Below are 22086 nucleotides of genomic sequence, written 5' to 3'. Positions count from 1 at the left end.
CCCCACCCCTTCTCTAGAAGCGAATGAGCACTCATGGCACAATCGTCATCAGTCTCGACATCCTTCTCTGCCTTTGCTGGAGCAGCCTTTGAGTCGAAAGCTTCTCCCTTGCCTTTCTTATTGGGGCACTGAGATGCATAATGTCCCAGCTCCCCACAATTGAAGCACTTGACCTTGGAGATGCCTTTCTTCTTCCTCTTTTGAACCCCCTGTTGTTTCGCTAATGCTAGAGTTGCATCCTCCTCTTTCTTGATTCGAACTCCCTTACCATTACTCCCCGCATTGGTCAATCTTCTGAGCTCTTCCTGTTGAAAAGCTGCCCACATCTCCTCCCAACTGGAGAGAGTCGCTCTGCCCAAAATGCTTTAGACAAATGTCTCCTAGTCTTCGAAGACTTCATTCAGAGCAGTCTTGGCCATGAACTCTAGATCCGGTGTAGACCCCATGGAAGTAAGCTGGTCGTGAATTCCTTGCAACCTGAGAAAGAACAGATCTATCTCCTCTCCTTTCTGCATTTGATATGACCTCAGCGGATTTTCTAATAACATCTTCCGCTGCAGGGAAGAGCCCAGGTATAAGGTGGTCAGCTTCTGCCACATCTCCCTTGCTGTGTTCTTCTTAGCAATATGTGGTCTGACATGATCTTTGACCCCGTCTAGGATCATGCATTCCGCCTTCACCTCGGCCTCCTCATACTTCTCATTTGCATTAGGGTCCACTGGGATAGCTATAGTTTTCAAGGCATAGTCCTTGATGCGATGTTCATCCAAGATTGTCAGGATCCTGGCATTCCAGATTACAAAATTGGAAGCCTCATCCAATCTGTCCAGATCCTCAATCGGTTCATTGTCATCTCTGCTCCTCTTCTCTAGACTCCCTTTGAGCCCTGATTTCCCTCTTGGAAATCCTCTAGCCAACTGTCGAATCACTCCTCTCCAATCCTCCTTTGCCGTTGTAACCCAGATCTAGATTTCTTGGCTAGAAATTTGTCGAGGTAGTGCTTCCCTCTACCTTGGTTCAGTCTCCTTAGACACTGTTCTACACTGATAGAAACAACGTCCCACTAGCTCCTCAAATCGAAATTTGGTCAACTCCCTTAGCCCCATCAACTGAAGAATCTAAGCCCTTCTGGCTCTACGCAATCACAGTGAGAGTTGGATCAACTCCTCGTAACCACTACGTCAATCCTTCCTAGCTTAGAAAGATGACTTGGCACTGTGTAAGTCTAATTTGCCTCCCTCTGCGTCTGCATTGGCATGGACAACTGACGCAGTTACTACGTGGGCTTCTTGTTGAAGTTTCTAAGCTTACATAGTTTAGAAACCCTTCATGCACTTTTTCTGATTTATTCCTACTTGTTATTTTTCTTTAACAAGTTATTTACAAAGTAAATACTGAAAATAAACACCAGTGCATGCTCAACATATTACAGATCAGCAACTAAAAGAAACAAGAACAAACACACCACATGACACCATTATTTTTGGACCAATGTCCCCGGAAAAACCTAATGCAGGAAAACTGGTGCAGCTATCTGGGGGTTCTCTTATTAAGCAATATCATAGTACAATCTGGGTGCCGAAACTGGCCTACCCAACAGATAATTTCCTTAGCAGCTATACCTCACAGTTTGAGAGAAATCTCTTGGCTGAAACCCCAAAAAAACCCTTCCTGCAGTTCCTCAGCACAAAACTACTCTGCAACCCCAGCATCTGCCCAAACTGAACTGCATCAACCCCTCTCTGTCTCATGCTGGCCTGCATCAGCCTTTCTATGCCTGCATCAGCTCTAGGAGCCTCTGCGTCAACTGTGCTGGCCCCTCCAGTGCTCTGCGCAACACTTGGCTGCCTCTGCGTGAGCCCTTGCTAGCTTTGTGTCACCCTCCTTGGCTGTTGCGTTGCGCTCCCCGCACAATCTCTGCCTTCTCTGTCTCTCTGTACTCAATGCCCCACAGCTGCTCTCATGATCACTGATTCTATCTCTCTTAGCAAACCCCGCTCTAGAGAATAGAATGACTGATCATCTGATGTACTCTCCAACTGACCCTCAAGCCTCCTCTTATACTTTTCCTATTGACATCTCAACGACCAAGATTAAGTCCCTAATCAACAACTAAGATTAGATTTGGCTTGATCCATGTCTTTTGGACCAATCTAACACAGATTCATATTAACACACATTAATATTTTATTTTCCCTAAGATTAGACTTAGGGACTCCATTAAAAATATTACTTATTTTAATATCTCTTGATCTGTTTAGAATCTACCCAAACCCTTTCTAGGTATTGGAGATCTCATGTGCCCTAAGCTCTCTACCAAATTTCGTGGCTAGAGCAACCTAATGCTACCCCAAATCAACACTTCTCCCAACTATTGCGTCTTCCTCTCCCGACTAAGAATGCTGACGCAGGCACTGCGTGAGCCTCTACGTCACATCTTTGCACTGTGTCACTCCTCTCGCCTCTTCAGCTCTGGAACAACACTATCTCTCGAGATAGTTTCTTCTCTGCTACAATTTCTCAGATTTTCTCAGCTGGTGTCTTCAGTCACCTCTGATCCGCAATCACTCTGATACCATGTGAAAAGTCTTGACTCTAACACATCTGAAACCCCTACTGCAATTACTGGTTTACAATCTCCTACTTGTTCTTTACATTAACAAGTTATTTAATTGCATAAACATCGAAGTAAACACAATTGCAACCTTCACAGAAATACAGATCATGCACGGAAGTAAACAAAAACAATAACACAAGGGACATCGTTATTTTTGGACAGTCGTCCGCAGAAAAACCAAATGCGGGAACACTGGTGCAACAGATATGAGGGTTTTATTATTAAGCAGATTTCGTGAATACAACTAGGGTACCAAAAATGGCTCACCCAACAGAGAATGTCCTTGGCAATAGTACCTCTATTAGGAGACAGATATTCTGGCAAATCAGCAACTAGATGATCAAACCCTATAGTGACTCTGGTTGTTCCCTATGCTGGACATCGAAAGATGCTCCAAGCACTACTCTGGAACTGCGTCACTCCTTCAGGATCTGTCACCCTCCTCTGCTCAGAATCTGTTGATCTGCTACCAGTCTGTCCCACAGAATCTCCTAGCGTTGCTTTTGAGGCCCTCTACGACTTCTGCATTAGCCTCTACGACTTCTACATCAGCCTTTACGGCCCTCTACGTCCTCTGCGTCAACTCCTACAATCTCTGCGTTAGCCCTTCTTGGGCCTGCGCTGTCTCTCCCGGCACTTCACTGCCTCTCTGCTATGTATTCTTCATCCTTGGATGAAAATCCCTTGTTGAACTGCTCCTCGTTGCAACTCTGATCACTAACGCGATTTCCTCAACAAACCTCGCCCCAGAAAATCGAATTCTTGATCTCTCTTTGTGTGTCTCCAACTGACCCTCAAGCCTCCTCTTATACTTTTCCTATTGATGAATCAACAGTTGTGATCTAATCTCTAATCAACGGCTAAGATTAAAACAGGCTTGATCCTCGTCACTTAGAACCTTCTCACCCATATTTTTATTAATACGCATTAATATTTTTATTTTCCTATGTTTAGAGTTAGGAACCCATTAAAAATATTAATTATTTTAATAACTCCTCATCCGAGTGGAATTTCTCAAAATGATTTACGAGTTCTAGAGATCTCATGTGTTCTAACCCCTCCACCAAATTTAGGAGCTACAGCACATCCGATGCTACCCAAAATCAACACAATGTGAGTACCGTGGGCCATTCACCCCTAGCCAAATCAGTATGGCCCCATGGGTGAATGTGTCATTCTCCCCTAGTCAAATCAACATCACTACATGGGAGGATGTTTGCCCCTGAGCCACTCACCCCTAGCCAAAATAGCATGGCACCATCAGTTAATATATAATTCCCCCACTAGTCAAATCAACAGGACCCCATGGGAGGGCTCACCCCTAGCCAAAATAGCATGGCACCATGGGTGAATATATCATTCCCCCACTAGTCAAATCAGCATGACCCAATGGGAGAATGTCTGCCCGATGCTGCACAAACATCAATAGTGGTGAGATTCCACTAAAAATAGGAGGTGAAGTGCTAAGGTGACAATGGCAGCCACTTTATCGTTGCATTAGGGTCTAACCCTTGCCTTGTGACACCTCTCAGAAGGCCTGCTAGATTTTGAGGCAACAAGTATGAAACAATTGTGGAGAGAAATAAATCAGACATGGTATTAAAAAATTAATAGCAATATAAGAGGAAAAAATGTCAAAAGACAAAAAATAATATAATAATCACTAAATTGCTAATAGCATACTCATAAGCAAGGATACCACAATTTGATGAACGAAACTTTCTAAAATCATGGAACATGAAGACGACCACCACTCAATGCCAATGCTAAAAGGGTGGAAAAATATGTAAAACTACAATAATTTAGGGCATTGGGGAACTGTTTTTGAAGTCTGTTTGAGCAAAATAAATTAATAAAAATAATCCTTATAAAGATTGCAGTGTCCCAAGTGGCAAAGTCATGGCCACAAGTGCATCAGACAAAGTACAATATGTTCCATTTTATACTAATGGGAAAAAATCTAAAAAATCTAAAACAGGAGGTTAAATTACTTTATACAAACAACCCATAAACAGTCAAAACCACATCACCAGTGAGCTATCTCAGGTGCTATTTGTTGAAGGAAATGTAACTAGGTTCGGTCTTCATAAATGTACTTTTTATATTTGTATTTACTCAAGAAAAGAAATATTATTTTTATAATATATATCAATGAGTTTCTTGCTCATTGAAGTAGGTCTAGCACATGTAAAAGTGCTATAGGTGAGTCAAAGAGTCAAAAGAATTATGTTGAAGACCTTAAGGGTATATTACACCAATGACCATGTATAAATATATATTAAAGTCAAAGGGAAAACCTCCAAGCAAAGTCAAGTCTACTCCTATGCAATGGCACCATCAAGAAGCTCCTTCAAGCATGCTACACCACCATGGAAACTATCCGAAGTCTGCCCAACAAATCAGCCTCCTAGCAGTCCTCAAGTCAGCCTACAAACAGTTGACAAGTCGGCCTGCAAACAGTTGACAAGTCGGCCTAAATGGAGGGACAGACCTCTATATATAGAGGCTGTCCACTCCTCTATAACACATTCAAGGATCTCTGAAATAAGCGAAGACAAGAAGCTGAGAGAAGGAAGGAAAGGGAAGTCTAAAGGGTCTCCAAGGTGCAACGAAGGAAGAAGGAAGGACAGCGAAGGTAAAGGACTGTTTCTAGGGCTAGAAACAGTCACACGTGCGAGGAAGAGGAGGAGAAATCTGCGGGTATGATAGCAGGAACAAGCAGTCCATTATTTTGTGTTGTTTGGGCTTGACACTAGGCTCACAAGGTCTCCCAAGACAAGCGAAAGGACCTCTCACCCTAGTGAAGGAAGAAGGAAGAAATACTGAGCCTTAGAAGTCTGTTCTAGGGCTTATTACAGTCACACGTGCGAGTGAAGGAGGGCTGACTGTGGTCATCACAGCAGCACTATCACAGCCACATATATCTCATTGTTTAGGGTTCAAACTAGGCCTACAAGGCCTCTCTCTCAAGCATGGAAGAAGGGTATGCAAGCGAAGAAAGGAAGACAAGTCTAACATAGTTTTGTGAGGAGAATCACTCACACGTGTGAAGAATTAGGGCTGCATTGCTGCTGCCCTAAGTCTGCAACAGTTGCTGGAAGAAGTGCCGAAGGGAGGAAGACAAAGTGCTGCAAGAGGAAGTGATCTTGAAAGGACTTGACTTGTGCTTGGAGGATCTTCTAGTCAAGGGTCTAGGGTTTGGCATTGATCAATAGAAGCTGCAATAATAGAAATTCACTGAAGGGTTTTCCTCTAAAGAGGAGAGAGGTTTTGGCCCTGGCAGAGAGCCGACATCTTGTGTTCTTGTTTTTATGTTTTGGTAGCAGTTTGATGAAGTACACACATATGCACTAATAACAAGAAGAAGAAGAAGAATAAGCTAATAAGGAAAAATAAAAATACTCCCCAAATTGTTATCAAGTAATGAAGAATCACACTACATTAATATGCCCTAGATTCTTCAACACTACTCATGGCTAAAATGTGTCTTGGAAGAAAGAAAGCCAAGAAAAATGCCATGCAAGAGAATTCTACCTATTAAGAACAAACTCTCAACTACAAAGGCAACTAATATCAGGGACTGTAGAAATTGATAGTCTTTTGTTTACTGATTCTATATAATTCTTAAAGCAAGTAGCGAAAGTAGTGTTGCTTAGGACTTGACTTCAGTCCCTTAATGTTGCTTGCTGAACAAACCTTTTGTACACTACATTCATCCTGTATATTGGTTTTTGCCTCCAGTTGTAAGAACCCTTCATATGCATCTTTTTTCATCGATAAAAGTTCTTACATTCTTCAAAACAAGAACATAAAAGATAATGTGTGTGAATGTTACAAATATAAAGGGTTGCTAGGAATGAGGGCAAGAGAGAATGCACCATGATCCAATCTGGCACTTTGGCTCCTTGAACATTATCACAATATGGTAAGTATGGTTTGATATCAAGTACAGGCTGCAAAAGATAATCCAGTTAATCAAATTGTATAAAAGTCCTTTGCATACCTATAATTACCTGTTTATCTACAAAAGAGTTACATAGCCAAATTAAAATTCATCGTTGAAGAAAAATCAGTATTCGCAAATTGATCCACTGCCAACTATAAAATGTAAGAAGTTATTACCGTCCCATCAACAAGATCAACACCAGACAGAAGCAGCATACGCCCATGTACAGCTTCTACCTGGTAACAATCTTATGTCAATCTCATACATGCATGACCATAAGTCTAGCATATTGCATTTTTGTCTTCCTCTTCCACATGCACATAGTGGACAAAGATACCATAAACATAATGTAGATGCAATCAAAAGATAAAAGGGAATAAAGCCAATAAAGAATGCCATGCATGATGATTACCAGCTACCCATGTAATACAAAAAGTGGGAGTGGAGAAGAACCTGAAATGAACAATAGTCCATTTACTGAGAAATATCCAACATAAAGACAATAGGTTATTATCCATATAGGATCATAATATATACTTAATAATAAATAAGATAGATGGCAGATTGATATGTTGATAATTGCATGTGGCAATGTACTTATAACATTGACTAGTCACAATGGTTGATAGGTCATGTCTTTTAGTTAAGATGTGTCATTTAATGTATTATTATTATCATGATTATTTGATTTATTTATGTTCATCACATTGCCTATCCCTTTAAAGATGTTTTTTACTTTAAGCATTTTATGGGGAAGCATTTTATGGTAAAGCTTTATGTACTTGTCTGGCTTGTAATGCCTTCTCATGGTTCTTTGTTCTTGATGCGTAGATGGTTGATGACACAAGACAATATGAGTTATGAAGTGTAGAGTAGAATTGTCCTATTGTGAAAAGGTCAAACCAGCCAAATTCAATTTTCTAGAGCACTATGTGGCAACGATTACAATTTGCATATTGGATTGTTAATTTGGCAGCTCAGGGATAAATTCCCTCGATTGGACAATCTTCCTCATCCAAAAAAGCCCCAAATTGCCCTTGGAAGAATTTAATTCAGTCAAGGAAAAATATATTTTTAAAGTGAAAACCCACAATGACACAAAAGTCCAGGTCAGCATAGAAGACAAATTAGCCCTCCTCCAATGCCTATAAATACAAGTCAAGGCTCCAATGCCTATAAATACAAGTCAAGGCACCTCATTTGCAGACATCACATCAAGCATCTCTCTCTTCTTCTATTGGTTTGTACATCTGAATAATTGCAGGGTTCTCTTCACATGTGTGAAGGAGGAAGTTCTCTTTTTGTTAAAATTGGCAACTAGGGCCAAACTCCACATGGGTCATCTTATTTATGACAGTTGATATTTTTATTAGATTCCACTTAGAGAGGTGTAGGATTGATCTAAAGATCATCTGATTCTGACATGTACAAATGAAGATATAAATTTATTTATATTATGGACAAATTGTCAAGGTCGAACAGCGAGCAAAACAAGCACACAAACCCCTAATTCATCCTCAACGTTGCATATAAAAAGGAGACCTCAAGTCATTATCACCATCATCTCATCACACATATCACTCTCTCCTCTTGTGATTGAGCACACTATCTGAGGGAGTCCTCTCTCTCCACACGTGTGAACTAGGGTTTCTGTTTGTTGCATTGACCAATATTGACCGAGCTGTTGGGAGGCTATTTGACTGCATTGACTTGATGCGTTGACCTGTTTTGACTTCGGTTTGGGTGAGGAATCTCTGTCTAAGCAGGCCGCAATTTTGGGCATGAAAATCGAGGAGTTTTGACCAGCGTTGACTATGGTTAGGGCTGACCGCAAGTTGACTGTTTGACCAGACTTTGACTGGGCAGAATTCGACTGTTTTGAGGGTTGTTTCATCTTGTTGTTTGGAGGCCGAAGTTGACTGAAGTTGACCGAATCTTTGAGGGTCAAATCTGCCCTATTGACCAGCGTTGAATTTTCTGGTTAGGGCTCTTTTGCTGCTGTTATAAATTATCAGAATTTGTAAATTGTACTATCTCTCTTTGCTAAACTATTGAAGACTAAAAGAAGATTTGATCAAGGGTTTCCCACATTGGGGTTTGTCCCTGGCTGGTGCCACATCTTGTGTCCTCTTGTCTTGGCTTGTCTTCTACTGTTTATGTTTATGTTCTATCAGCATTTTACTTACATGTTTATGTGATTGCTAAACTGAAATTGATATTGGGCTCATAAAGAAATTGAAGTAAAATTGCTCTAAAGCATAGAACATACCATTGTTGCCTAAAATTAACATGGTATCAGAGTTGAGGTGAAGACAAAGCCCAAGCAAGAGTGAAAGAGCAATCACCAAAGATAGTTGGACAAGGACAAAAGACTCAATGGGTTCCTCATCCTACTTCCCGACTAAAGACAAGCTCCATGATAAATCTGACTATCATGGATGGAAGATGTCTCTTGATTTGACCTTGGACGAGAAGGAATTGATGGATTATGTGCAGGGTAAAATCCCTAAGCCTCCTTCAAATGCATCGGCTGCTGCAAAGACCAAGTACAATAAGGCTGAAGTCAAAGCAAAGAAGATTATTAAGAATTCCATTGACAAGCATCTGGTGGCCTATATCTTCGAATTGAAGACCTCCAAGGTGATATACGACAGGTTGGTCGACATGTTCAAGGTTTGTAATGTTAATCAAATTCTCTTTCTCAAGAATATGTTGAAGGATATTAAGAAGGGCCAGGACAAGGACATTCCATCATATTTCTTGAGGGTTACTGAAATCAAGAATGATCTACTCTCGATTGGAGAAGTCATTCCTAACACAGAACTTACTCTCACCACCCTTGGACGACTCCCACTTGAGTGATATGTATTTAGAACCACTAAACTCAACAATGATCGAATTCTAGGGTTTGGAGAATTGATGCCGAGATGCATTCAAGAAGAAACAAGAATGGTGGAGCAAGAAATGCCTTCTAATAGAAGCAACCCCACTGCATTCTCCGATCATGCCAAAAAGAGGAATAATGCAGGATCTAAAGGTCATTTCCATGGAAAGTTTGGATCTAAGGGAGGAAGTAAGGGCAGGTGCTTTGTTTGCAATAAGTTTGGCCACTATGCAAGGGAGTGTCCTAATAAAAGGGATACACCTCGTGATGATGACTATCATAACAACTCCAGGGGCAACTTCAACAACAACAACAATGATCAAAGGAATGGTAGGTCCAATGGCAAAGGAAAAAGGAATGCAAGACATCAAGGAAATGGTCGACCCTCCAAGAAATCAAGGAACTCCAGGTATGATGAATCCAATGTTGTTAACAATAAGCAAAAAGAGTACTATCTTATATCGACCCTCTCCACTGCCTCTCCTCTAGACACTTTGGGAAATTGGTTGATTGATAGTGGTGTCTCAAGGCACTCCACCAGATACAAGGAAGCCCTCTCTAATCTGATAGAAAAGGAGACAAACTTGGAGATCATCCTTGGAGAAGATGCCACCTATCCAGTGAAGGGAATAGTGAATGTTACCCTTCAATTGAATCAAGGTAACTGATCCAGGTGGATGTTGGTAGCTACCCACCTATCCCACTTGGACCCCCACAACTATATTTTTCAGTTTCCTTAATTGTAGCATAGTTTAATATTTTTACCAGTTTTTCGGGTCCTGAACTTCCGGAGCCGTTTTGAGGCCCTAAACGATGTTTTTTGGGAAAACTAGGAGCAACATGGGTCCATGGGCCGATGTTGCCCTTCCCAAAGTTGGAGTCCTCGGACAGATCTTTCTAACGAGGTATTGTGCGCATCAAACAGAGATCGTATGCCAAAGTTATGACCCCGGGAAGTTGATGTACCAATTTACCCAAACGAGGCCCACAGTTTGGCATTTCATTTTCTAGGGTTAGATTTTTGGATGTTTGAGGTTTTCCAATGTTTCTCAACAATAAATACACCTTCGAGCCTCATTGTAACACAGTTCAGAGGCATGTAGCCGCCACATCTCTTCTCAAAGATAAGCTATCATCGCCCTAGCTGGTTTATTTCCATTTCTGTTTGTGAGCATATTTCAGTATTTTACATTAATGAAATGAAGCATTATTTCTGCTGCATCTCTGTATTCATGGTTATTTCTGTACTTTATTGCATTCCTGTTTAAATCTGGATCAGTGGTATTAGAGCAGTTTGCTCTTTCTCTATTTTTCTTTGCATGTCCCCAATGAGGTCAGGATATAAGGAGTTAGGGCTTGAACTGGTCGAACCTTTGCAAGACTAGCCTCGCAAATCCCAACGGCCTCCCATGGCGGATGAAAAGAAAGATGAGGGGGCAGGAGATCCTATCAAAATCTTGCTCGAAGAAGCCCTTGAGCGACAAAGGAACGCGTTGATGGACAGCTTTGCCCAGATCCTTCAGCGGCTACCCAGGGGCGATGTAGCTACTTCCAACAACTACTCTGGAAACGCCACACCCTTTAAGGTACAAACTAATTTTGAAATCCCCATATTCGAGGGTCAGATAGACGTAGATGTCGTAGATAAATGGTTAAATCTGCTAGAAGGGTATTTTTTTTGTTCATGATTTTTCTAGTCGGGAAAAGATTATTTTCGCTCTTCTCAAAGCAACCCCCCATGTCAAGGATTGGTGGGAAACCTACTGTGAACAGAAGGATGAAAGTACGGGCTCAAGGAGCAATACTACCCTGTCAAAAGCTACGAGGACAAATACATAAAGTGGACCACGTTGCGGCAAGGAAGGGACCAAGATGTGTCGGAGTTCACAAACATTTTTCATACCCTTTGCACACAATTGGGTACCAAGGACTCTGAGATACATTTGGTACTCAAATACCGCGACTGCCTACATAGATACATCCAGGACGAGATGGAGTTCTTGAACATCTCCTCACTCGGCATGATGTACCGATACGCTGTCAAAATCGAGCAGAAGTTTAAACAAAAGAAGCGAGACTTTGGATCTGCAAATCCGAAGAAAAAAGGACAAAGCCAAGGTGGGGTGACCCAAGACAACCCATCAAAGTCGCAAGAAAATAACAACACCACGAAGCCAAAGAAGGACACGGGAAAGTGGTGTGAGTTCCATAAGAGCCCCACTCACAACACAAGTGAGTGTCGGACCAAGCAGTCGTTGGTGGCCGAGTTGAAGGTTTCCGAATCAGATGCATGTTTCGACCCTGAGTCAGAACCCGACAAGGGGAATGGAAAAGGGAAGCAAATCATTGATGCAGAGCTCAGCGCCATTGTTGCCACGGCCAAAGTCCAAAAGAATGAGCCTGAAGATCCAGAGGAGGGGGAGCGACTTTTCCACTCACAAATGTGGGTGAAGGGTTCGCCGCTGCAATTCATTGTTGACAATGGGAGCCAAAAGAACCTCATTTCAACAGAGGCCATGAAGCGGCTGGGACTGCTGACCATACCACACCCGTAACCATACAGCATCGAGTGGCTTCACCAAGGATGATATCTCCGAGTTCACCAGCAGTGTCGCTTTCCCTACAGCATCAAGCCCTTCATAGACGAGGTATTGTGTGATGTTGCACCTCTGGATGTTTGTGATGTGGAGGCGACATGCTGTGTATGAGTCAAGGCCTCGCGTTGTTATTATTTCTTTGGGTAATTCATTATACAGGATACCGGAGGTAGCCCCACCTACCGCCACCTCTTTGATCATTGCTAAGAAATGTAGCAAGCTCATCTCCCAGACTAGGAAATTCATTTTCTGTTTGGTTCACTCCCAAAGTAAGGGGAAGATCGTCGCCACATCCATGAACCTCGCGAAGGGTTCCTCCACGCAGCAGCAGCAGCAGAGGGATACGGTCATGAAAGAATACATGAACATCTTATCCTCACCCATAGGGGTACCGTTGCACTATCAGGTCAAGCTTTCATTCGATCTAATTCCTAGAGCACCTCTACCCAACGGATCAATATATCGCCGCTCCATTCTGGAAAATGCCAAGTACAAGCAGCGACATGATCAGCATCAGGTACCACACAAGTTTCAAGTGGGCGACAAAGTTTGGTTGCATCTGCAGAAAGAACGTCTTACAAGAGCCCATCAAAAGCTCAGACCACTCCGACATGGTCCTTACACCAGTACCAAGGCTGTCGGAAACAATGCTTTGGAGCACAACATTTCCCCATTCCTTCGCTTGCACCGAGTGTTCAATGTGGACCGCCCTCGACCAAGCTTCCCACCATTACTAGACACAACAAAGGTTGCAAAACAGCTCACCAGGGACCAAGTTCAACAGAAGTTTCCTCATCTCACGAAGGAACTCAACGCAATGGGGACCATTGCTTCCTAAGGGGGAGGAATGATCCAGGTGGATGTTGGTGGCCACCCACCTATCCCACTTGGACCCCCATAACTATCATTTTCAGTTTTTTCAATTTCTTTAATTGTAGCACAGTTTACTATTTTTAGCAGTTTTTCGGGTCCTGAACTTTCGAAGTTGTTTTAAGGCCCTAAACGACGTTTTTTGGGAAAACTGGGAGCAACATGGGTCCATGGACTGATGTTGCTCTTCCCAAAGTTGTAGTCCTCAGAGCTTTCTAACGAGGTATTTTGCGCGTCAAACGGAGATCGTATGCCAAAGTTACGACCCCGAGAAGTTGATGTACCAATTTACCCAAACGGGGCCCACAGTTTGGCGTTTCATCCTCTAGGGTTAGGTTTTTGGATGTTTAGGGTTTTCCATTGTTTCTCAACAATAAATACGCCTTCGAGCCTCATTGTAACACAGTTCAGAGGCATGTAGCCGCCACATCTCTTCTCAAAGATAAGCTACCATCGCCCTAGCTGGTTTATTTCCATTTCTGTTTGTAAGCATATTTCAGTATTTTACATCAATGAAATGAAGCATTATTTATGCTACATCTCTCTATTCATGGTTATTTCTGTACTTTATTGCGTTCCTGTTTAAATCCAGATCAGTAACACTATTCATTTGCAAGAAGTACTATATGTACCCGATCTCAAGAAGAACTTGCTGTCCATTTCAACAATGGAAGAAAAAGGATTCGAGGTGGCTTTTATCGATCGAAAGGTACATGTTTGGAAAAGAAATTTCAAGGATGCTTTTACTCTTGGGTTCAGGGTCGATAGTTTGTATCAAGTTGGAGGAAGTCCATTGGGAGCCATGCCTTGCGACACATCTCTACAATCTGAACTATGGCATCGGAGGTTCGCCCATCTTCATTATAAGGCCCTACCCAATGTGAGACAGATGGTGATAGGTATGCCCGAGTTCAAAGTAGAGCATGAAGGTGCCGAAGGAAAACTTACAAGGGGACCATTCCCCTCAAGTAATAGCAAGACCACAGACATATTACAATTGATCCACTAAGACATATCTGGTATGATGCCCGTAAACTCCTTGGAAGGATACTTATATTATCTCACCTTTGTGGATGATTATTCTCACAAGACCTGGATGTATTTCTTGAAAAAGAAGGATGAAGTGTTCACATGGTTCTAACATTTCAAAGCCTTGATCGAAAACCAATCCAGGAAGAAAATCAAGATATTGAGGACTGATAATGGGACCGAGTATGAATCCAATGAATTCCAAGATTATTGCAGAGAAGCTGGCATTAAGAGGGAGACTACAACACCATACACTCTCGAGCAGAATGGTGTGGCTGAAAGGAAGAATCGCTCTATTGTAGAAGTTGTTCGTGCCATGCTTCATGATCAAGGCCTTCCGAAGTTTCTATGGGGTGAAGCTGCAAATACCGTCATGTATGTTCAAAACCAATGCCCTCATCAAGCATTGGACTCCAAGGCTCCCGAAGAAATGTTCACTGGTAAGAAACCCGATGTCTCTCATTTTAGAATTTTTGGAAGCCCTGTATATTTTCATGTGCCGAAAGAGAAAAGAAGCAAATTGGGTGCATCTAGGAAGAAAGGAATCTTTGTGGGCTATAGTGAAAATTCTAAGGGATATAGAATTTATGTGGTTGGTCAAAAGGAAGTTCAAATAAGTCATGATGTTACCTTTGACGAAGATATGGCCCTCAGGAAGATCAACAACCTTCCTATCCTAAGGAAGGACAAAGAAGCTAACATGGGAAATCAGGGTGAAAAAGAGGACGAAACGATACCTGATGTTGATAAACCTATGGATCTTATTGATCCACTCCCTCGTGAGCCTTCCTCCTCCAAGAGGAAACCCTCATGGCTTAGGGAGACTCTCAAAGATGTTGAGAGGCACATTGCACCAAGGGGTACTTTCCGTGAAAGCAAGAAGCCAAACAGGTACCAAGAACATTTGACTGCCATGAGCACTATCATTCAAAATGAGCCTTCATCATTCGAAGAAGTAGTGAAGCAACAAGTATGGAAGGATGCTATGAATGAAGAATACGAGTCAATTGTGAAGAATGACGTCTAGGATGTGGTCCCTAGGCCCCAGGACAAATCGGTTGTCACTTCTAAGTGGCTCTACAAAATCAAGCATGGAGTTGATGGAAGTGCAAAAAAGTTCAAGGCTCGCTTTGTCGCTCAAGGCTTCTCTCAAAAGGTAGGCGTAGATTACGATGAGATATTTGCACCTATTGCCCAATACACCACCATCCGCTTGATCATAGCCCTTGCTACCTCGCAAGGATGGAACCTACATCATATGGAAGTCAAGACTGCCTTCTTGCATGGTTCAATCAAAGACGAAGTCTATGTGGAACAACCCGAGCGGTTTGAAGTTCATGATCAGAAATCTCATGTATTCAGGTTGAAGAAAGCTCTCTATGGATTGAAGCAAGCACCCCGAGCTTGGTATTAGAGGATTGATAGCTATCTGATGAAGTTAGGATACACTAGAAGTGAAGTCGATCTGAACCTTTACTTTAAGGTTGAAAATGATAAACTTCTCATTTTGGTACTTTATGTGGAGGACCTCTTTCTGACAGGTGTAGACCCTCTCATTCACAAAAGTAAGAGGAAGTTGGCTTCTGAATTTGAGATGAAGGACCTAGTACTGATGCACTATTTCCTAGGGTTGGAGGTCTGGCAAAAGCCAGGTGAAATTTTCCTCTCTCAAGGAAAATATGTTGTGAAGCTATTGGAAAGATTTGGGATGGTGGACTGCAAGCTTGTGACCACTTCGACAGAACTTAACTTTAAGAAGTTATGTGGTCGTGTTGCTGGACCTGAATTGGGAAATGCTTCTGAGTATCGTCAACTCATAGGAGCATTGATGTTCTTGGTGAACTCCCGTCTAAACATATGTTTTGCAGTTAACACATTGAACCAATACATGGTTGAGCCTCATCATATACATTGGATTGCCGCCAAGAATCTTCTGAGATATCTTTGGGGCACAACCACTCATGGACTAAGATACACTGCCGGAAATGTAAGGCTACATGGTTATTCTCATGCTGATTGGGTTGATAGTGTGGTAAATCGCAAGAGCGCTTCTGGATGTTGTTTTTCTTTGGGTTCTGCTTCGATATCTTGGATGAGCAGGAAGCAGAAATCGGTTGCCTTGAGCACCGCCGAGGCCGAATACATAGCTGCTAGTATGGCCTCATGTCAAGCTGTCTGGTTGAGGAAGCTTTTCAGTGAGCTGTTTGGACATGTGTTGGATACCACCGTGATCTTCTGTGACAACCAGAGTGGGATCCAATTATCAGAGAATCATGTGTTTCATGATCGCTCCAAGCATATAGATATCAGGTACCACCTTATCCGGGATATGGTACAACGAGGAGCAATAAGGCTCTATCACATTGGGACTGATGAGCAAGTCGCCGATATTCTGACAAAGCCCTTGGGGAAGGTCAAATTCTGGGCCTTCCGAGAACGATTTGGAGTCGTGGAGAGACCCTCTTATGAGGATCCTGTATGAGATGGACATTGAGCTCTGGGAGCTCCGGGGGGCTTGGGGTACTTCTTGGAGTGGTGACCAACCATAGGGCCTCTCTATTCTGAACAGAACAATGAAAAAAAAAATACAGTGGTGTCAAGGTAAGGGTTTCAATTTGTATTTCTTTGTGTGTTCCAATGGAATTCATTTGGGTAATTCTTTGAGTATAATTTCAGAGCTTTATTGTATTTTTGATCCACTGGTGTTGTTTTATCTTGAGTCTAGGGTTAGTTTATCCTTAAGATCTGTTCTCTTCCTTTTTCCCTTGTGATTCGATTGGGATTCCTTTTCAATTGCACACCCAGAATTTTATTACAGACCAGCTCCAAAGAATTCAGCATCCATTAACAATGAACTACAGGACTTATGCTTGAGTGTGGATAATCATTTGCACCGAAGACTTAAGTGTAGTGTTTAGGGCTCGGACATGTGTACTAGGGCTTCAAGAAAAGTTATATTAACTGCAAATTTGAGGCCTTATAACCAACAACGTAGCACTGTTTAGGTCCTTTTTGCATTAATTTGTTTTGTAACTTTGAGTCTCTTAGGTATTCTGTTGAGTGCAAGAGTAGGCCCTCATCCAGGGCATCGTTTGACATTTCAATTGTAATTTGGACCATACCTTATTGCATAAACGAAACTTTTGCAAGACATTGACATCCCATTGTCAATATATTGTTGACTCTCACTATAAGACAGTGGCAGTAATCTCTTTGTATATCAGTGGGTAACTTCAAGAAATAAATGCACCAAGCCAATCATTGACTTCAAATTTCGTTGTGATTTGTTACAAAGGTATGTTATGGATCAAATGCACTAAGCCAATCATTGGTTTCTGTTGATTTGGGGTAGCATTGGATGTGCTCTAGCCACAAAATTTGGTGGAGAGGTTGGGGCACATGAGATCTCCAATACCCAGAAAGGGTTTGGGCAGATTCTAAACAGATTAGGAGATATTAAAATAATTAATATTTTTAATGGAGTCCCTAAGTTTAAACTTAGGGAAAATAAAATATTAATGAATATTAATATGAATTTGTGTTAGAGTGGTCCAAAAGATATGGATCAAGCTAGATCTAAACTTAGTCGTTGATTAGGGACTTAATCTCGGCCGTTGAATCGTCAATAGGAAAAGTATAACAGGAGGCTTGAGGGTCACTTGGGGATTACACCAGATGATTAGTCATTCTATTCTCTAGAGCGGGGTTTGCTAAGAGAGATAGAATTAGTGATCGGGAGAGCAGCTGAGGGGCATTGAGTACAGAGGAACAGAGAAGGCAGAGATTGTGCTGGGAGAGCAGTGCAGCAGCCAAGGAGGGTGACGCAGAGCCAACAAGGGCTCACGCAGGGCCACGCAAAGGCAGCCAAGTGCTGCGCAGAGCACCAAAGGGGCCAGCGTAGCTGACGCAGAGGCTCCCAGAGCTGACGCAGGGCCTCCTGGGGCTAACGTAGGCCAAGAAAGGCTGACGCAAGGCCTCCTGGGGCTAACGCAGGCCAAGAAAGGCTGACGCAAGGCCAGCGTGAGACAGAGAGGGGCTAACGCAGTCTCGATTGGGCAAACGCTAGGGTTGCAGGAGCAGTTTTGTGCTAAGGAGCTGCCAGGAGGGTTTTCCAGGGTTTCAGCCAGGAGATTTCTCTCAAACTGTGAGGTATAGCTGCTAAGGAAATTCTCTGTTGGGTAGGCCAGTTTCAACACCCAGATTGTACTCTGATATTGCTTAATAAGAAAAACCCTCAAATAGTTGCACCGGTTTTCCCACATTGGGTTTTTCCGGGGACATTGGTACAAAAATAATGGTGTCATGTGGTGTGTTTGTTCTTGTTTCTTTTAGTTGTTGATCTGTAATATGTTGAGCATGCACTGGTGTTTATTTTTAGTATTTACTTTGTAAATAACTTGTTAAAGAAAAATTAACAAGTAGGTAGGAATAAATCAGAACAAGTGCATGAAGGGTTTCTAAATTAAGTAAACTTAGAAACTTCAATAGTTTCTAGTTTTGTTGTGATGATTGATATTCTCTTAAAGCCTCAGAACAGTGTAGTTTCTCATCAACAACTTGATTCAACACTTGATCTCTTGACTTGGTTGTTTACATAGTATACACAACCTACATAACAGTATACATATTAAACATAGTAGTAATCTATACATAATAGTTGACATAGTGTATATATAATATATACATATGCATGACAATAATGCACACCTTATAATGATATAGCAGAGCTCTGGTAAGACAATGGTTGTATCCTCGATAATATTCAAAGCCAACCTATAACATTATTTGAAGTTCAGCTCTCATGTTGAATTAAAGCAGATCTTGTTGACAATTAAGTTGACCTCATTCCAAGCTCGTTATAGAAGATATGTGAACTTGTTTATTGGACTGAAAGTAACATATATATGTATGTAACAATGACCTACGTAGCTCGCCAATAGTAAAATTGTGAAACACTGTTTGACACTTAAGTTAACCTTGGACACTGATACAAGACTATCGTTTGTTTGAAAGATCTCATAATGATCTTGGTGATAAAATTGTAATAGACAATGATGATTGGTGAAACAGTGTATACATACTTTATGACAGTGGGTTGACTTGACAGTTTGGTCTTGACCAAGACATATATGAAGCAGTGATATACAGTGATATTAGGGACGGACTCTAGGAAGTGATTTGAATTGGCTATCTAGTTGACTATATTGGTAGAATTATTATGACAGTGATATAATATGTTGACTTGATTAAACTGTGATTGGACACTTTCACATACTAACTTGATTACAGATATAACAAATTGACTTGACTTGACACATAAGCTTGGCAAACAAACTTTACCAATACATCTGACTTGTATTGACACTTTGACAACTATAATAACCTAGGGATTTGCATTATGTCTCTTTGTTAATTTTAGGTATGTTATATGCTTAGAGCAATTTATTTCAATTTTCACAGTTAGCTCAATATCTTTTCCAAATTAGCAATCACATGAGCATTAAAGTAAACTGCAGATAGAACATAAACATAAATCACAGAAGACAAGCCAAGACAAGAGGATACAAGATGTGGCGCTAGCCCGGGAAAAATCCCCATGTGGGGAAACCCTTGATCAATTCTTCTTATATGTTCTTCAATAGTTAAGAAAAGAGAGAGATAGTACGTTTACAACAGAAGTCAACACTTTGACTTATCTAGATAAGAGCATAGATCATCTCTAAGAAGATGACACATGAGATCAGTTGAAGACATGCTGCTTCAACTGATTCTCCAACGTGACTCCTTCACCTATCGTTGTGTTGCATTTTGTTATCATGCTGCACCTCACCATGATGCACCATGCTGCACCAATCATCACTATGTTGCATCTCATCATGCTTCATTAATCTTGACTGTACCCATCATTGTACTGCATTATGTGCCATTGTTGCACCAAGTTGCCATACTGACCTATGTGCTGGCCGCATCTTGCTTGCTTGTTGTCCCAAGCATGTTTGTTGTCCTTTGCATGCTTGTTGTTGCATGCTAGCTGTAACATTGCATGCTTGGTGTATTTGTTGCTAAGTACCATACAACTATCCCAATGTTAGTTAGTTGTCCCTTGCATGTTGCTCTCCTTCGAAGACAAATGCCCTGGATGTTCTGGCAGTTTCGGCAATTTCGGTTATTCCCGACAATTCTAGCAGTTCCAACAGTTCGGGCTTTTCCCGGAAGTTCTGACAGTTCCCAGCAATTCTGGCTTCTGCCCTCTGCGTCAACTTTCCTGATTGTTCTGGCAGTTCCAGCTGTTCTCGGCAGTTCCGACTATTTCCGGCAGTTCCGATGGTTCCGGCAATTCCGACTATTCCTGGCAGTTCCAGCAATTCCGGCTATTCCCAGCAATTCCAGCAGTTCCGGCATTTCCTGGCAGTTCCGGCTATTTCGGCTATTCCTAGCAATTCCAGCAGTTCCCGGCAGTTCTGGCTTTTCCCGCATTTCCAACAGTTCTGGCAGTTTCGACTTTTCCGGCTTTTCCTGGCAATTCCATCTTTTCCCGGCAGTTTCGGCTTTTCCCAGTAGATCTCGACAATTCTGGCTATTCCCGACGATTCCGGCAATTCCGGCTATTCCCGGCAATTCCGGCTATTCCTGGCAATTCCGACTATTCCCAGCAGTTCCGGCTATTTCCGTTATTCCCGGGAATTTCGGTAGTTCCCAGAAGTTTCGGCAGTTCCGATTTTTCCCGACAGTTCCGGTATTTCCGACAGTTCCGGCTTTTCCCAACAGTTCCGGCAGTTCCATCTTTCCCCGACAGTTCCAGCTTTTCCCTACAGTTCCGACTTCTGCTCTCTAGATTAGGGCAGCATTATCCCTTAGGATCTCTCCTCCTACTAAAACCTAAAGACAATTAGAGAGGAAGAGATCCCAGGTGTGTTGAAAATGACTTGAAGGTCACTTCTATTTATACTAAAACATTGAGCACAAGTGGGGTTTATTTGGTTGCTAGCCGACCTTGAGGAATTGTCCCATAACACAAATAAATTCATATCTCCATGAATACTTATCGGAATCGGATGATTTTTAGATCAATCCTACACCTCTCGATGGGAGGGATCCAAGAAAAATATCAGCTTCCATTAATAAGATGGCCCACATGGAGTTTGGCCCTAGTTGCCAATTTTAACACTCCCTCTCAACTAGGGAGAACTCCATCCGCTGATCCATATGTCCGACTGTACTATCTCTACCATCAGTGCCCTACACTGCTCTGCTCTGCTCTGCTGAACTCTGCTTTGCTCTGCTGAACCATGAAGAAGAAGAATTGATCGAGAATGTCTCATACCATTCTCTACTGACCCGATGTTAGTTTCATCTGAAAAGAGTGTGCCACATCACTCTTACTGACCCGAAGTCAGTTTTATTGATCCCAGATCAATATCACAAGAGAGTGTCTCAAACCACTCATACTAATCCCAGATCAATTTCATTGATCCCAGATCAGTGGAGGTCATCCTAGCATAGGGAGTACGGTAGATACATTGATGCGTCCATCGATAGTACTACTATTGTCCCTAACCCCATTTCCCTGCTCATTGATCAAATGAGAGGTACTTCCCATGTGTCCCAGACTGCATGGGTAGGATGCCTCCACAAGAGAACTAATCATCTTGTCCACAGGAGAACGAATCATCCCGTCCATTGATCACCACAGGAGAACTAATCATCCTGTTTCACAATTGCCACGGGAGAACTAATCATCTCGGCCAACAGGAGAACTAATCATCCTGTTCCATAGTTGCCACGGGAGAACTAATCATCCCGGCCCACAGGAGAACTAATCATCCTATTCCACAGTTGCCACGGGAAAACTAATCATCTTGTTCCACAGTTGCCACGGGAGAACTAATCATCCCGACCCACAGGAGAACTAATCATCCTGTTCCACAGTTGCCATGGGAGAACTAATCATCCCGACCCACAGGAGAACTAATCATCCCGGCCCACAGGAGAACTAATCATCCTGTTCCACAGTCGCCACGGGGTATCACAGGGGAAGGTTGAACCTGTCATCTTGTACATAGTGCACCACCAGGGGAGGGTGAGTCGCCCTGTGGTCGTATGTTGCTCCAGTAAGTACCCCAAGCCCCCCAAAGCTCCCAGA

General features: G+C 42.2%; 1 protein-coding gene across 2 annotated transcripts in view; it reads right to left on the bottom strand.

The window, feature by feature from the left end:
- The window catches only part of LOC149244309 (uncharacterized), a 194061-nt gene that overhangs the window by 85477 nt on the left and 86498 nt on the right, over positions 1-22086 (bottom strand). For both annotated transcript variants that reach the window (XM_089374795.1, XM_089374796.1), the window contains 2 exons: positions 6740-6799; positions 6496-6570 (listed from right to left, as the gene is read on the bottom strand). In XM_089374795.1, the coding sequence (XP_089230921.1) occupies positions 6496-6570; positions 6740-6799 (135 nt within the window). The remainder of the gene's footprint in view (positions 1-6495; positions 6571-6739; positions 6800-22086) is intronic.

This window comes from Pinus tabuliformis, chromosome 8 (genome assembly GCF_031772625.1).
Source record: "Pinus tabuliformis cultivar Carrire ecotype Pingquan chromosome 8, CPIR1, whole genome shotgun sequence".
Taxonomy (NCBI): Eukaryota; Viridiplantae; Streptophyta; class Pinopsida; order Pinales; family Pinaceae; genus Pinus; species Pinus tabuliformis.
The sequence above is the reverse complement of the archived record's forward strand: the minus strand, read 5'-3'. Positions and strand labels throughout refer to the sequence as shown.